Source organism: Apaloderma vittatum, unplaced genomic scaffold (assembly GCF_000703405.1).
Source record: "Apaloderma vittatum isolate BGI_N311 unplaced genomic scaffold, ASM70340v1 scaffold17456, whole genome shotgun sequence".
Lineage (NCBI taxonomy): Eukaryota > Metazoa > Chordata > Aves > Trogoniformes > Trogonidae > Apaloderma > Apaloderma vittatum.
Window position 1 is genome coordinate 90,854 of NW_009723565.1, and position 17,539 is coordinate 108,392.

General features: G+C 37.9%; 1 protein-coding gene across 1 annotated transcript in view; it reads right to left on the bottom strand.

The window, feature by feature from the left end:
• LOC104276026 (guanine nucleotide exchange factor VAV3-like) overlaps nt 1-15,620 on the bottom strand; it is a gene marked incomplete at its 5' end in the record, with an annotated part of 28,149 nt that extends 12,529 nt beyond the window's left edge. Inside the window, 5 exons of the mRNA XM_009872175.1 lie at nt 3,817-3,904; nt 4,354-4,470; nt 6,257-6,291; nt 9,336-9,401; nt 15,484-15,620. Of these exons, the coding sequence (XP_009870477.1) occupies nt 3,817-3,904; nt 4,354-4,470; nt 6,257-6,291; nt 9,336-9,401; nt 15,484-15,620 (443 nt within the window). The remainder of the gene's footprint in view (nt 1-3,816; nt 3,905-4,353; nt 4,471-6,256; nt 6,292-9,335; nt 9,402-15,483) is intronic.
• Between the last annotated feature and the right edge of the window lie 1,919 nt (nt 15,621-17,539).

Genomic DNA, 17,539 nt, shown 5'->3' on the forward strand with positions numbered 1-17,539 from the left:
CTAAAACCTTATTGTTAGAATCAACGATTACTGCTCCTTTGAGCCAGGCTGAGCATGTATTTGCTTTTCGAAAGTCATGCAGAAGGCCAGGTCAGCTGCTTTTAAGTACCTAACAGTAACTGTCTTTGTTTTCTCAAATGTCTTTTGCAACAACAAGTGATGTTTACCCACAAATACATTTTTAATACACAGATCTGAAATCAAGCATAAGGCTTGCACATAAGTCAACAGCAACTCAGTGCACTGATACAGACCATCTAAAATTTCCACAGCTCTGCCATTAAAACTGGGGGCGGCAGGCAGGTATCGGCTTTCTTTTTTTCAGATAGCGCACACTGACTGAGAAATCCAGCATTTCCCAATCTCCTTGGACCCAATCCAAAATATTTTGTCTCTGTGTATGTGTGTGCATATATATATAAATATATATAAGCATACATATTCACACACATATATCCACAGAGACAAATTCTATACATATGTACACACACACACAAAACCATGAAAAACTGTCTCAAATAGTTTATGTTAACCAAGGAGGTAAGTTACTTCAGTTTCTATTCTAAAGAAGGGAATACCCACCAAAATACTGACAGCTCATGTTATTCCTTTGTGATCTTCAACCCCTGCCATTGTCTCTTACATTTGAATTAGCCCTAATACTGTCAACATCCCACAGTTTGTACACAGACCCTAGAATAAGATTAAAAGTCACCAGAAAATTCAAAGCAAACATCTTTCTTTTGATCAATGACACTTCAGCCACAAGATTCCACTCTTCAGAAATGCAAGCACAAAACAACGTAAACCATTCCCTCCTATCAGTAACTTGGTCATTTCCTTCTGCTTACTTACATTTAGATTTCCAAAATCAAAGCTGACCAAGTCAAGCTTAGGTCAAAATAAGGAAATACTACTATGTTCAATCATCTCCTTCTAGCTATGAAAAAAAAAAGAAAAAATTAACAGAGCGACAGTCTACATCAGTGACACATTCATTCCAGCCAAACAAAATTACTCTCAAAGTATTCAGTCCAAGATCTAGTAAATAAGCCTTAAGTTGCTGATAATACTCTGAAGATTATATTCTGAGCTCTGGAACACTTCACTCTGCACCCCTCCAAGCTGCTGCATGTCTCCAAAACTGCTTCCAAGTGAGAGTCCAAAGGTAAATAACATCTACACCTGCTTTTTACAGTTCATATTCACAGACCTTCCAGGCACTCCAAGTGAGCCGAAAGGCCAAGAGCCGAAGAACTGTAAGGGCTTTGTTTTCTGCTATTAGCACAGCACACAAGCTACAACATCAGCAACGAAATTTTCTGCCATGTATCATCATCAACTACCCAGACAAATGACCAATGCAACCAAGCGGGTGATTAAGTAAGCAGCATTCACAGCAGGATGTCTGGATAAATGGAAATATAATTAGTATCAAACTTCTGTTAGCCTTTTGCTTTTTGGTAAAGACAGTCAGAATTTCAACTGGACAGATTTTGTTTATTTGGTCAAAGTAAAATGGTTCCAAACTTAGAAAAAACTTACTTTGGGTCACAAAAATTACGATGCTTTTAACAGCTTAGCTTTTAAGGCTATGGCAACAACCACATGGCCTCTAAACCTTTCATTGCACAATTCCCAGTAGCAAGCATGCAAGCAGGTAAATAAGGCAAGTAGCCCCTGCCAGCGTGGAAGGGCCTCCTCAGGCATCTGTCGCGCTGCCAGGATTCCCATCAGCAGCAGAGCCAACCTTTGACTGCATCTTGGCCTGCTTTAAACACTCAGCACGCTTTAATTACTTTTGTGAAGGCTTTTCAAACGTGTTATGAAAACTACGTGCAAGAGCTGTTTCACCTTTGCTAGCTCCAAAGCAGCAGAGAACAGTTTGTCTCTGCCATCACTACTGCAGGTTTCCATGGCTGCTGGCTTTGGCTCTCCTGTGGTCCCAGCTCTACTCAGACTACTTTGGTTCCTCTCTCCTTCCAGACACTGTCACTTTTTCCTTTCCATCCACCCAGAACAAACCAGTTGGCCACAGCAGATGCAACCAGTATTTCCCCTGTTACCACTCGTCAATTTAACTCTCAAGCAGACTTGGCAATACCCTAGAACTGAGCTACGAAGTGACCCTTCCCTAAGTGAATGTTAGCAAGGTTAAATTGACAGCAATTAGGTCTTTAAACCAGAACTGTCTTTTGCCTTCTCAATTCTCTGATGCAACGCACAGTCCTTTTTTTTCTTTTTTTCTTTAACCCCAAGTTCAGTCCTGTACTTCTATCTCTCGTCACTCAGATTGATTTTGTACTGCACTGTTGCCGTAAGACGATGGCCAGCAGTGCGCGACCCCAGCTCACATACTTTGTCAAGACCCCGAGAGCGCTCACGTATTCTCCCCAGTTGCCAGGGAACTATTTGCAGTGTTTGAAGACTAAGCAGCCACCTCCTTCAGGCACTGAGGCCATGATTCCTGTTGCTACCCATGACAAGAACTCAGAGTGTCCAGCCCGAATACTAACCACTTCACTGCTTTTTCAGTGTCATACAAAGATTATCAGGGTGTGGAAACAGCTTGGTGTATTCTTCACTGGGAAATTTATGGTCTTCTCATTCTAACGAGTACTTTTAGCAAATAGAGTCAGGCAAAGCATAGATTTCTGCTTGACTTTTTACCACTTTTAGGATGCTCTTGCTTTACAGAGTATCACTGGTTAAATGAAAATCATTTTTAAGGCTTCTTGGTTTAAAAGCTTCTCTCTCTATTCTTGTTTGGAGTTGTCCTTCATTTTTATTTATTAGTTTAGAATAGTTGGATACGCATGCAGGAAGGCTGCAGCCTATGTTTTAACCAACTGGTTGCACTAAATATAATATATTAAGTAAGCTTCCTTTAACAATGCATCAGAAAATGCTTAAGCAGTAAAATTTTACAAATGCATTAAGGTAATTTACTTAGACACCTTGTATTTATGATTCTTGTCTGAGTAAAATGAGCTATCAAGAAATTCTTTCAAATTGAAGTTCAAAAAAAGAAATTTCTTTCCAGTACAGGATGACTCTGACATAACATTGAAAATTCACCAATCTGGGAAGTTATAACATCAAACTCAAATTTCTGGAAATAAGCTATGCCTGTAGTTGGAGTGAAAAATTACTGCGAGAGCATATGTTTTATGCATTATTACCAGAATTTGCCACAGAGAACATGTTCAATGTAGCCACGCAGTTGCTTTAATTTAGACTAGTCGATATTGACTCCAGATTACCATTATTCCAACAAGGATTTCTCAGCCATTAGCCGTTTAGGCAGCCCTAATTTCTACCTGCGTTTCTTGGCACCAGGACCAGGAAGACCATCCTCTCCTGAGTTTTTCTAGGCTCACCGACACAGCTGCAGCTTAAATCCTTCTCGTTCTGAACTTAAACATCAGTAAGTATCATTATGTTCAGCTGTACACACAGACATGGCTACTTTTATGGATGATTACTACACAGAGAAAGATTTCCAAAGACATCAAATTCTTCTTTCAAGATTCAGCCTAACTCCAGAGTGAGTCGATGCATGGGATTCAAATTCCTCATCGTAACTGTTAAGTGACACAAGCCTATGCCTAAACACGTGTTGTTTTAAGCACATGCTACCATCACTTAGAGCATAACACACAAATCTAAAAAAAATCACCATATTAGCAGATACAGACACAATTCAGATCTCTCACTCTCACAGCATTCCGTAATTTCACAAACCAAAGTGGCTCACTCTCACAGTGAAGGCTAAGTAGGAAATCATACGTCGTTAAAAACCTAATCAATGCTTACCATTAAATTTTTAAATTTTCTGTTTTCTGCAATGTGGAAAAAGCCATCTCTTGTTAAAATCTTGATGTGTTTCACTTCATTATTGTACCTGTGGGCAATGAATAACTTATGAATATAAATGTGTTTTTAATCAGACACAATCAATAATTACCTGAGGGCATGGCCCGATAACACCACACGAATAAATTCTTAAGACAAAACGTATATCTGTGCCAAAACAAAGTTGACATCTAATTAACCAAATATATTTATTGAAGTACAGCCGAAGAAGTAATCTGTATTCCAAAAAAAAAAAAGCCACAACTGACTGCTCATTCTAACTGGGAATGTCTATATATTTCTTATTTTTATAGACCCTCACAATAGTTTGCATCCACAGAATTTACGAAGGGACTAGGTACTTCTGACAGCAACTTTAGTCTTCCTCTATTGACTCTCTTAAAGGCTGTATATGATTATTTAAATTGAAGCAGTTACTTTATCTTCATTATTTATTTCAAATATTATCTAGACAATAATGAGAACAGGAAAACTTACTTAATACTAATCGCATATTCTCCTGACTCTTTGGTCCTGTGCCGCACCAAATAAGTGCTGTTTACTCTGTTAATAAGTTCACTCTCTGCTTGCAATCTTTCCATCGCTCCTGCAAACCTGTCAGGCAGAACAATAAAAATGGTCTGTCATATTTTTTTTGCAAAGCCACAGAAAAAGGTCTATCAGATAAGTCATGCAGAGTCCCAATACCCTGCGTATGATGGGGACCTAAAAATACATCAGTTGCAACTGAGTCCCACTTCCAGGTCTTCAAATGAAGAATAAAGCCTGAAAAAATTCTGCACCGGGATAGGAAATTCTTCATTAGAAAAGTACCGGTGCACATGCTGAAGATATGTTGAGTGCTTTCCTCTTACAGAAAGTACTGGAGCCTGAGCACTGCTGGCTTGAACTAGAGCTAATAAAACCAAATGATTTTTTAAATCACGTGCTGCAAGTGAAACAATAAAATAGTGGTCCAGAACCTTTGAACTTCCCCGAGCCCCTAGCGGGATTTATCTTAACAGACCAAAGAATCAGCTACCAGTACTATATCAGGTCAAAAAAAAAGGAAGAACTCTACTAAAAAAAAAATATATCATATTTGTACAAACAGGTGAGTTCATTTTGTTTTATAATTATTCATAACATCTAATGGCTAAAGTGTAAATGGGTGCACTAAACATCCACAGGAAAATGGGAAATCAGCCCAACATGACCAAACACAAAGGAGCTGACAGTAAGAGCTGGAAGCTAAGACAAGTAAGTCGCTGATTCTGCAGCCTGACTGCGTGCGCAGGTTTGTGTCCTTGCTCTGCCTTGCTGGTTTGGGTGAGACTTCCTGAGAGGCTGTCAGCAGATATTTATTTGCAAAACTAGAAGTTAAACTGTTAATTGAGCAAAGTGACCTAGCTTCCAAAGAAATGATGCTTATTTTACCATTTCAGAAGGTGGCCAAAAGTCACTATCACAGATCACTTCTATATAAAATTTCTTACTAATGTATCACTATCACTTAGAAGGGAGCTTTAAATAAAAAAATTTTAAAAACATTATTTTATGAAACACTAGGGAACATGCATTTTGAAGTTTATCACAAAATATATGACTTCTTACAAGTTTCAACTTAAAATAATTTTTCAGTTGAGTATTGCAAATCCTCAGAAGATAACACTGATCCCAATTATATCCCTTCTTCTAACAAAATTATAAACAGAGCAAATACTAGAATTGAATTTAAAATACTAACTTTAAATATCATAAATTCTATTTGGGTTGTTATGAAAAAATTAGTTTCAAAATTTGTTTCAATTCAATTATTAATTCACTTTTGGTAAACTATAGGAAGTCAGAACTCGCCTCTAAATGACAAAGCATAAAACCAGGAAAAGAACACAAGTTATGCTGCTTCCTTATTCTCAGAATCACCACATCGTTTTGAGCCAGGAGCTAAGTTCCTGTAAAGAGTTCACATTCCGCATAAGGCCCAGACCAGCAGTGGCTGTACTTTTAATACGTTATCTATCCTTTTATATCTCTATACATTTGAGGTTTTAGGTTTTTTTTTCATAACACAAGATGTATTTCTTTATTCACTTAACATGTAAAAATCTACTTGCACGGTTCATATGACACTCATCACTTATTATTCTGTTCCAGAGCTCTGGGACTAAGGCTGCACAGTTACAGACTCGCAAACAAAACGCCAAAATCATGAAAAGCACTTTATTACATGGGAGATGCTTTTAGGCAATGTCTAGTGTTACTTTCCCAAACCATTACCCAACGCTTTCTTCAAGAAGCCTAGAAAGGTTAAACCAATATAAATTAAATTATAATAAACACAGTTGTCTTTCTATAACCTCTTCTTGCAAAGATTCTTGTAAGACTAGACGGGACTCACCACAGTTGTGAAGAGTAGTCTACTGGTTTAGGAACCTAGGTCATGAAGAGATACAAGAGAATGAGGATCAAAATTTATTTTTTTTTTCTAATCAGCACAAATTATACAACATCAATCTGTCAATATCCAGATGAAACAAGCTAAAAGAAACATATGAGCTAATTAGTTTGCAAGTCTATTTTTCTTTTGAAGGAAGTTATAATAAGGGATAAATATTCCTTGCCATTCTGAAAGTAGCATTTTAACTCTTTGCTGCTGTGACAGATTAGGGTTTTTTTACTACTTAATAGAATTGTTACAAGTTTTTCTGACAGTACCTACCTTCAAATTTCACAAGTAAAATAGCCCAATGCTACATATTGTTGAAAAGTATCACGAAAATGTGCAACGAGCTTACAGTACCGCACCCAAAATTCTATGCCTTAGAAAGACTGCCTACTAGGAAATAAAATCTTCCGAGAGAGCTGAGGATAATCCATAGATTGCACTGTATCATTCATACTTTTATATTTGATTTGGTCAACTCTCGTACTGGTTTTTTGATAAGCATGGAATTTGATTCTACAATGAGTTTACAAAATGGATGTTATACATATACATAAACATACGCGCAGGTAACGCTTATGCACACATGAGATGCACAGTAGAGCATTCCCTATAAAAATCAGCATTTCATCTTCACCACCTCCCAGTGGGGTCTGATGCTTGGCTATTACCCCGCTCTTCTAAAACACCATGTGACACTTGCAAAGTGCTAAAAATTTGATTTTAGTGGAAACAGCATACATCTTGCAGACTTGTAAACTAGTGTCGTATATTCTTAGTTAAGGTGTTTTTTTTTCTGGAATCTAACAGGTAAGAAAAAAAACTAACAGTAACATTTTTCTCACATTTTTTATGGTATATGGAATGTCTTCAAGAGAGATTTCCAAACACAGAGCAGCTTAGGAAGATATTACTATACATGTGCCTACAAACTTAAATGAACTGAAATGAAATCAACAGCAACATGCACTAACTTTATCTCAGGTATCAGCCATGATCTCTATCAGGTTTCTAGTTCTGACCTTGAAATCAACTCCAGTGATGGGACAACCTTCCCTTTCCAAATCTCCCCCCTCCAAAAAAAAACAAAAACAAAAAACACATAATCCTCCAAAGCAGCTGCTAAACAATAGATGAGCAGTCCTCTTCATTAATTTTGAATGGACAGATATATACAAGTGTTGCTCATTGTGATGAAACAGAGAAAAATCAAATGTTATTCCAGCAGCTCCTGGCTCATACTGTACAACATATCCAAGGCCTTTATAGAAATGAGAAAACTGGAGAAAAGCTAAGGAGAACCAGGTATTACTCACACGGCGCCTAAAATGTCTGCTGACATATGCTACTTATTGCAAAGAGGAAAAAAATGTTTATAGGTACATCTGTGAAAAGTCTGGGATATAGATATTCTAGAGCTCAGCAGTTTTTCATTCAACAGCCATTCCTAAAGTCTCTTGATGTATCTATTTTATGCTGTTTCTGGGCATTTTTATATCAGCTGGTTGTAAAGACTGTTAGACTTAATAATAACAGTAAAAGCTATAGTATGCTTAAAACCTGACTGATATTTCAGTATCTCTAACTGCATCATTTATCACAGTAAGATGTTCATATTTCATCCTTCCAAGTTAACAGCGGCAAAGCATCAACTCATCTTTTTGTTCTTATCGTGACACCCACTGGTAACATTTCACGAATAACATTTATTCACTCTGTAAAACTGTATTATTTTCAATACTGCTCTAAACAGTATATTTTAAGTTTAGCAGAAAGCTTCATCACTAGAAAGCAACCTTCGCAACAGCCCAGTAGTGGGGTTTTTTGCTAACTTTGGATAATCTGCGTCCTCTGCTTTAGAGTATAAAGGTAGTTCCTAAAAAACATTGCTACAGTCAGTGGTACCAGGCCATGAACCCCCTTGCTCCAAAAACTGGAGGCCAATACACAGCAGGTGCTGCCTGTGTCCTGGGCAGTGACACCAGGGCACAGGGAATTCACAACTTCTCCAAGAAGCAAGGGGTGGAGGGAAGAAAGCCAGGCTCACGTAACACCTACATCTTTACACCAGATGTCTGCCCTTGGCCAAGCTAACACACCTTAAACCTACAAATATTGTGCGCATTCCTCTTCAAAGAAAATTCTGAAAATACAAGGTACTAAAGATGTCTCAAAAGAGAAGCCTTAAAGGCACATCAAAATACAGTCACTAACAGCTGGTTCCACCTACTTACAAACCATTTAAGTGCCATATCTTGATTGCTGTAATGAAAGCAATTCTATCAGTAAGTCAAACTGTTATAAATCAAGTTAAAAGAAGTTAAAAAGAAGCAAAGTAAGAAATACGACTCATCACTGGATTTATGGGTTTACATCAATTAATCTCGCCAAAGGGGTGTACAGGAGATGCAGCGTGTTACAGGAGGAGCAAGCATACAGTGTATGAATGCATCATCACGGGTGTATAAAAAAATTCTTGAGTGCATATTGTAAGACATTTTTAATTCTTGTTATCCTGAACTTTTCTAAATTGGGAGTATCCCTGGTTAAATAAAGGTAGGTAAGGGCATACAGAGAGGAGAAATTTTATCAAGCAGTCTGAATTCAAAATTTTGTGTTAGTTTTACTCCTTTTTAGACTCACTATTTATGGTGTAATCCCTCTCTCTAACCTGAAGTGACTGGGGAATAGATTAGAATCACAGCATTCTCACCTTACTGCTGGGGAAGGAAGAAAGTGCACCTCCAAATAAAATGTGTTTGTTCTATACTCTGGAAACTCTTTAGACAGTTCAATTTATTAATATTCCCAGAAGTTAAATCTGCTTCTCAAAGATGTTTTCTTGACGTGTTCTATATACATCTGATAACCAAAAGTATTAGAATGCTGTATTTTAAGCAATACTGAACATATTATTAAAACAAAAAGGAATTAGAAACAATATGAATTTTGTAAGGTAGGATTAATAAAGCAACGGCATGAACTAGGTAGTTTTTCTGTAAGATGACAAACAGAATTAAACAAGCGTACTTACACATGGGCTAGGTTTTACTGCATCACTTGGGAAGAATCCAAGCTCTCCTGTTGTCAGATTTCTGCCCTAGGGGAAAAAAAAAAAATCATTTTTGAGACATAATGGGGATTAATAGTAAATAATAATACATACACATGGATTTAGGACAACAAGAGCTTATCAAAGAGTCTTTAAAATGAAATCCTCTTCTAATAAAGTGTTACTCAACAGCTGTGAGGGGTTTGTTGGCTTTTTTAATTTATATAATGAAGCAATAATCATAGCTGATACACCCGAGAGCTGAGATGCAAGAAGGGGGCTCAGAGCCTGGGTTGTGATTCCCAGCCCTGTCAATTCCTGTCAGTGTCCGATATCTTCATCAACATTAATTATCTCCTTTCAAGTTCCTTCCTCCTCAGTTGGCATCACTCTAGTGAGAGCTGCCACATCCCCAAAATGACTACAGTGCCACGCAGCAGCGGCTGCAGCACCTGAGAAATCATGGGAACTCCAACGGGAATGTACAGCCAATAATCCATCAACCAATTCAGACACCATGGTCTGTATCCAAGGGTTTCCCTAAGCGAAGCAAAACTTTGGAAAAATCAGGATTAACTCTCTGTCTACGACAGATCCAGGACACATCGTAGGTATGCCCACACAACTGGGGGATCAGCTGCAGAAATACACCCGGCAGGGCTTAAACCGAGACTTTTACGCAGCACAACTCTGCCCCAAAGCTGGGGACAGCAAAAAAAACTCCACCTTGTTAGCCGTCACCATGCTGACCGCCTGTTATTTTCAGAGCAGGACAGAGCACACAACCAAAAATTCTAAATACAAATACAAAAATGAGAGCATCAAAATATGTCATTTGGCAAACATTTAACAGATTTTTAAAAGCACACGAATGCCTAATATCGATTAAATTTAATATACTCGCTGTAAACATACTAGCAGCATTTGACAATGAGAGTGAGAATGAGTACTTTACAAGCGTTGTCATATTAAAAATCATATTTTTTTTTTTGTCTGATGGCATACCTGCAACATAAAAAATTAAAAAGGGAAAAACGCTTCAGAAACAGACATGGATTTTCTTTGGGGTTTTAGTTGATTTTGTTTCTGTAATACTAAATATGTAATTGTACCCTAATATCAGCACATAAAATAGAATTCAGCGATTTCCAACAGGGTGGAGCTGAATGTAAGAGCAAGAATTAACGAGGGTTTATGAAAAAATGAAAACATTATTTGATTGTGATAGCCTAAGCACAACAAATGAGCGCATCATTTCCCTAGGGAGATCATTATGCAATTTACCGCACACAGACAGTAACCCCAGCAATTGCCATCTTCACCAACTATACTGAGGAGCACAGAGGAGAAAGAGAAGCAGTTAAGCAGTATTTAAGCTATAATATGCTGAACAGCAACATGAAAAGAAGAATTAGGCTCAAACAAGCGTCACTCTGACAGATCTGACCCGTGTTCAGCCTGGCTTCCTCGCCCTTGTTCCCACTGTGTGCTTGAATCCAGGTTACCCTTTACACCCATATATTCTATTTATTCCCAAAACATGAATCGCTCTGAAGCACAGACTTCACTTACAGGCAGAGCTCTGACAGTCTCCCACTCAAGCGATGCAGTATCACGATGGATACACATCGCAAATAAAGACACCCAACTGCAACCCATAGGCTCCATCAGAACAGAGACATGTGCTTTCACTAAGCATTCCGCAGGGAACAACCCAATGGCTCCTGCGGCAAAAATTAATCATCTGGAGGACACTCATTGAGATGAGAAATGACACCACCAGTGGACAGACTTCCAGGAGAGGTACAGCTTTAAGAAATTCTGTCTAAGCAACAATCCTACAATTTCTTCAGACATCAGCCCTTGCTGGAAGATGCTGCAGCAGTGGGACGCAGATGGGTTGCTTCACCAGGCCCGGAGAGGCTACGAGGACACATTCTCGGGACAGTACACCAAGACCAAAGCAAAAGCAGCACTAGACGCGCTCGCCATCACACCAAATATCCCCAAGGACCGTGACCAGCACAAAACTTTGCTTCTGCTTTCTAGGCAATACCATGAACATGATAAGCACTAAGACAACCCAAAAAAGGCTTCCCAGGAAGTAACTGCAGATGGCTTTGTTAAAGAAAAGAAAATCCTTAAACAGAACGGGTTTTATTTATTGCACATTGCAGAAGTAAATTCCTCACTTGAAAATGTCCTGTCAATAACGAGCTCATACAAACAATTTCATAACGTCCTTAGGAGACCAGGTTATCTGGTTTACTTCATAAATCCTAGTTAAATTCTTCAAGGCTTGGTGTCACTCATACACAAAACCATGACCTGCTGTCAGATGACGATTTCACAATTTAAGATCTATCCATCAACTCACTAACTACAGCAAAATTATTATGCCACAACACTTGACATTTCTTTCTACTTTATGTTTCCTCCTTGCTAATTGCTTATTGTTTGATGAGCGAGCACTTTCCTTGAACACTGCCTTATAATGTCTTACAGTCATTATAAAAGCAGAAGCAAAGGACTGGACAGAACTAGCTTGAAAATATATATGATGTATATGCTATTGCATTGTATTTCTCCCATTATATTTTATATCGAAATATGTATTGAAGGGCCAATGAAGCCCTTCAGTCCATTTCTTTGAATGCCAGCCTCAGCAAGACAAGAGGCTGATTCCCAACTCTTGCACTTATCTTAATGAGAGAGACTTTCTGCAGCCATTTGACACGTTTGCTCTTTATCCCCAGACTGCTGCTGGCTACTGAGCTACGCAACGCCCATCAACTTCATCGGGCATGCGCAGAACTAGAACTTCAGGACAGGCAGAATTTATAAATCATCACACAAAGTGTGATGAGAGAAAGGAAACAAATGGCAAATTACAAACCAAGTTAAAAACCAAAAGGCGGGGGGGGAAGGCATTTTTACAGTGCTGCCTCCTCCAAGTCTCAACTTTGTATCTTAACGATGTTTATGGCATATCTAATGCCTTTTTGGCTGTTTACAGCAGGACCACTAACTACTAAAGCATTAGAAAATACAGCCGTAATAGCTATTACTTGATATGGATTCATTTTGCATCAAAGAAATGCTGGTTTTGAGAAAGAAAAGAATCAGTCCGGCAAGTATCTGTATTCTTCTGGCATACTGGAGAAGCACGATTGCCTGAGGATGGCGGGTAATTGCAATGCAAACCTGTGAAACTAGAATTACATTATATCTTCTGGTAGGCATTGTGACACCCCTGAAAGTGTACCCTCGGGTTAAGCAGGTACCAATTTACTCAAACCAAACTCAAGAGAGAAATATTCATATCTATAATAAAATCTGACTACTTCAAAGCTGCACTACCACAGCTGAAACAACTAGTAAAGCTCTGGTTAAGGGGTCTGAAGTTTCCATTTAAAACACTGAGTTTTCTCCTCTCTCCCCACACAGCCCCTCTTGCTTTTCTTATTTCATTCTGCAGGAGATGTGAGCCCAGCACCAGCTAGGCAAGCAATGTGTGCCTTCTAGTCTTGCAACTTGACCAAGCAAAGGAAAGTAGCCACGTACAAGGCAGCGTCTGAGTATCGGCGTTAAGACCATCCTTCTCTTTAAATGCAGCCAGGTGTTTATTGAGAGTCAAATAACTCGTGACAGCACCAACCCTTCTATATTACACATCCTCTTAGAAGAAAGTTTCGGGTTTAGATGATACCACTGAAGAGAGAGAAAGCAAATTCATGGCATTCGGAAATGCTTATCCCAATCAACCTACTGTCTCTGTGATTGCTCAGTTCGCCTCTCAGAAAAGCACTCACTTTTTTGTAAAGGAAAAAGGACCTCACGCTTTTCCTGGTTTCCAGACTGCCTAACAGGTGGATTCCTATGTGTATATGGTCTTGAATTACTACAGAACTTATCACAACAATTGCTATACAATCAAACAGGGGAAACGGCCTGAAGTTGCAACAGGTGCAGTTCAGGTTGGATATGGGGAAGAATTTCTTTACTGAGAGGGCTGTCAGCCATTGGCACAGGCTGCCCAGGGAGGGGGTTGAGTCACCGTCCCTGGAGGGGTTGAAGAGACGGGAGGGTGTTGTGCTGACAAACATGGGTTAATGTTGACAGGGCTGGGACACAGGTTGGACTCCATGATCTTGAAGGTCTCTTCCAACCAAAACTGTTCTATGATTCTATTAACATATCAGAATCCTATCGTTCATCAAAACACACTTGATCACACTTAAGCTACAGCTTAAGCACTGCTCAGTAACTTGTGTTTCTATGATGTACTGTAAAGAATGAAAAAATTATACTTAAAACATGCCTACTTATCTATTAGAAGAATTTCTAAAACTGAGAAATGGTCGGTTTAAAAATTCACTCTAATAGTAGTCTTGCAGGCCAGCTGTAAACTGCCCTAAAATGCACCTTGCATAAAAGTTAGAGATTTTAATACAAACTGTATTTTGTGGGTTTTTTTAATCTTAATATGCATTTTAAAATGCAGATGTCATTACGAGACTTCTAAAAATGAGCATTAAGCAGTCTCTGACAAGACAACTCATAAGAAAAAAAAGTTTCCGCAATGATGCTAATGGAGATGACAATCCCTATTAAGATTCAAATCTATCACTAAGGCTTCTGAGGAAAAAGCCTCACGCATTTTCCAGCTTCTGGAAGTTAAACACTGTGTGAATCTAGCTAAATTCTTTAGCATAATAGGTAAAAATAACATCTAAAACAAATTTCAGTAGATTGAGTTGATGGACATATATATGAACATGGCGACAGAATCAATCCCTCAAGGTGCCAGTAATTCTGGCTTGTACTAATTGTATTCATCAGATGATTACCTTCTAGCCCAGCCCAAATCAAGAGTGTATTTAAGTGCTTCTCTAGACCACAACTGGAGACTTTGCAGAACCAAGCGCTATGTATAAAACTATACAGGCCAAAATATGTCTACCAATATTTGAAACACTTGATTTTTAGTGATGTGAAATATCTATGGTCTGATAAATAACAGGTTTGGGAGGGAGTTGGCAGGGCAGGGTAGTTTGTTTACTTGTTGGGTTTGGGGGGTTTTTGTTTTCTTTCTATTTTTGGTGTTTGTTTCTATTTTTCTTGGGGGGGTGTTTACAGTTATTTACATATTTTTAAAGAAAGTGATTCTACTGTTTATGGCTTCCCCTAGTTAAATGTTGCTCAGCATGATGCAGTGGCACAGGAAGAGAGTTGATTGATTCAGCTCTGAGAAGTCTGGACAAGATTCCATCCTAACTGAAGCCAGGAACAAAGAAAAAAAGAAAGGAAAAGGAAAAAAAACCCTAACTCATGTAACAGACCAAGAAGCTTTTAGAATTATATTAATTAACTATTATAGCCTCAAAGGAAAATAAAATCATGAAGACAAGCACAGGAACAACAATTCAAGACAATGATAGATACTTCCCAGTTGTTCTTCTATTAATATCCTGAAAGTTCTTCTAATTATCTCTATTTCCATTTATCCAATATCAGTAGTACACAGCATTCTAGTACAAAGAACTAAGAAAACAATCAAGAAAAATGAGACGTTTTCATTCATGTATCTTTCAAGTGAATGCAAGACAGCTTTTTGGACCTGTTTAAAGAAATGTAACAGTAGTAGTGATGTGAATCACGTGATAATTTTGCCATCTACATGAAAACTGTCCTAAACTGACTTCAAAGGCCATCAAGAAGTTTAGATGTCTTTCTGTTGTGCCGAGCTGTCTCTCTCCCCTATAAATCTAATACTAATCTAATACTAAATCTAATAACAGCGTTTTAGCAACATTGTTTTTAGTTCTGCTATGTTATAGAAGCAGTGACTGAAAATTCACAGGACTTTGCTGTTTATGTGCCAAATGCTTTCCTTAACTCTTATAATTTCACTTGAAGAATTGCTACCAGTGCCACATTCTTGAAAATTTATTAAAAACTTTATTTTAGTATACAAGAGCGAAGCTTTGCATAATATTGGAACTACTGGCAATTCACAAAGACATTCTTTCGTTGTTCAAAAAAGAAAACAGTTACAAGAGCAATTTATCAATAGGAATTTAATAACGGGGACTAAGAGAACGTAGCCATTTGCAAAATGATACCGTACCTGCCAAAATAAGCTATGGGCATCTCCTCTAATTAGTTCAATAGTGTCCCCAATCTGGATATGCAGTGGTGGACCATCTTGTGTCGCTGGCTGTGGCACTCCATTGTAGTTTCGAATGACTAGCATTTTTGGTAAACCTAAACACACACACACACACACACACAAAAAAAGCATATACGTTTTTAGTTAACAGCAAATTATGAAATCTGAAGACCACAAAAGCAATCAAAGAGACACTATGTCTTTAATACGCACCTGACCAAGTCAGTGCCTCTGTACTATGGCACATACAAACCAACAGCAAAAGCACACCAAATACAGGGGATTAGCTCAGTATTACCGAAACCCTACTGCTGGTGTGAACGTGTCCAAGCCAGTAATGATGACAATTCTTCCAGGCTTCGCATAAGACTTCTTTACTTTTTATTTTCAGGTTTTGACAATGTTTTTGGGTGCGTGTAGCCAAGTCTGGATCAATTTTACGTTTCCTTTTCAGGACAACAACTCAAGCTGCACACTAGTCCTTCCACATCAATAATGGCTGCATCTAGACAGCTGATCTGTAACTTTTTTTATCACTGTTTTTAAAGGGAAAAATCCACCCCTGGAGACCTAAAAATATTTTCCCCAAAGATTGCTCTTTCTGCCTGTACAAAGTACTAAATCACCACAGTTCAAGGGGCCTTGAATGTGTATCAAAGTGGAGGGGCAGGAATTTCAACCAGAAAACTGTGGGTACTGTAACTCCACGTTCTTAAAACTATAATGGCATTTTTTAAAATACACTTAAAGCATTATGGGAAACTACCATATTGCAGTAAAAATGTGTGCTATAATATTATAAACAATACCTGAAATCAAGTGAAGTACCAACAACAAACATTGTAAAGACTTAAAAGCTTTTAAGAGTGGAAAAGAATACTTTCTCCTTAGACTGCCAAGGAAAGGACAATTTTAACAGAACAGATCCATTTTTATTTACTCTCCCTTTGTCTTTAAGTAAAACTTAGATACTAATTTCTTGTTTTTCACTGCACATGGCATGTTAAAAATTGCTGTAATTAAGTGGGCATATCAATTTATAATCTTAACCAGAAAGTTTTTGATTAAGTAAGATTTTGTAGCAATGTATATTAACAATACAAATAAGAGTATAAGCATGTAAAGTTAAGGTAGCTGGAGAGTTATGATTACCTTAATTCTACCAAGAATTGATCAGTAGGCCTACAAAAGACCCATTTCTGTTGCAAGATCATTACTGTAATTTAGATGTTAAGAAATACAAATATTCATAATCTCCTTTAAAGTGCATGAAACATGAAAGAGATCACCTTCAATAATTACTGCCCTCTGTATTTAAGAATAAATACTAATCCAAAGTGCTGATGAAACATTACACAAAGAAATACCAGCGTTTACATTACCCAGCCCAAAAGGCACCATAACTTTTACCATACCTTCAAGTTGCCTGGCACACTTAGCATGAGCACCTAATTATTAGTAAGTCATTATCCTACTTAGGCAATTACTAGGCTTTGCTTTATTTCTCAACTGAAGGCTGTCACGCTTTCAAATACTGAATCAGCCTCAACAAATGTTGCGTCTATAGCAAACAGAAGCAGTGCCCCATACAAGTATCTGCTCAAAGCTGAAAACTCAGTCCTAATGCAAGAAAACTCCCTCATAAATACAAATGAAAGCTCCACACGTGTGATAAACGGTCAACACGCACTCATCTTCAAGACATACTTGAGTGTCAAAAGAAATAAATAAACTAAAAAAGTTACTGACATTATGAAATCTTGTACCAGGTGGTTTAGGTGATCACATTTTTAGTATGCAGATACAATACACTCAAAACACCACCTCTGTACTACCTTATCAGAAGATAATCAAGAAATACTCTCATATACTTTTTGGTGCAAGTCCTGGATTTTTTTAAAGATATTAGACTGCTGAAATTATTAACTGTAACCACACATAATATGACTTCTTATTTCTATTTCATTGGAAATTATGATTATCGGCATCTCTGAAAACTAGGCCAAGAGAACCT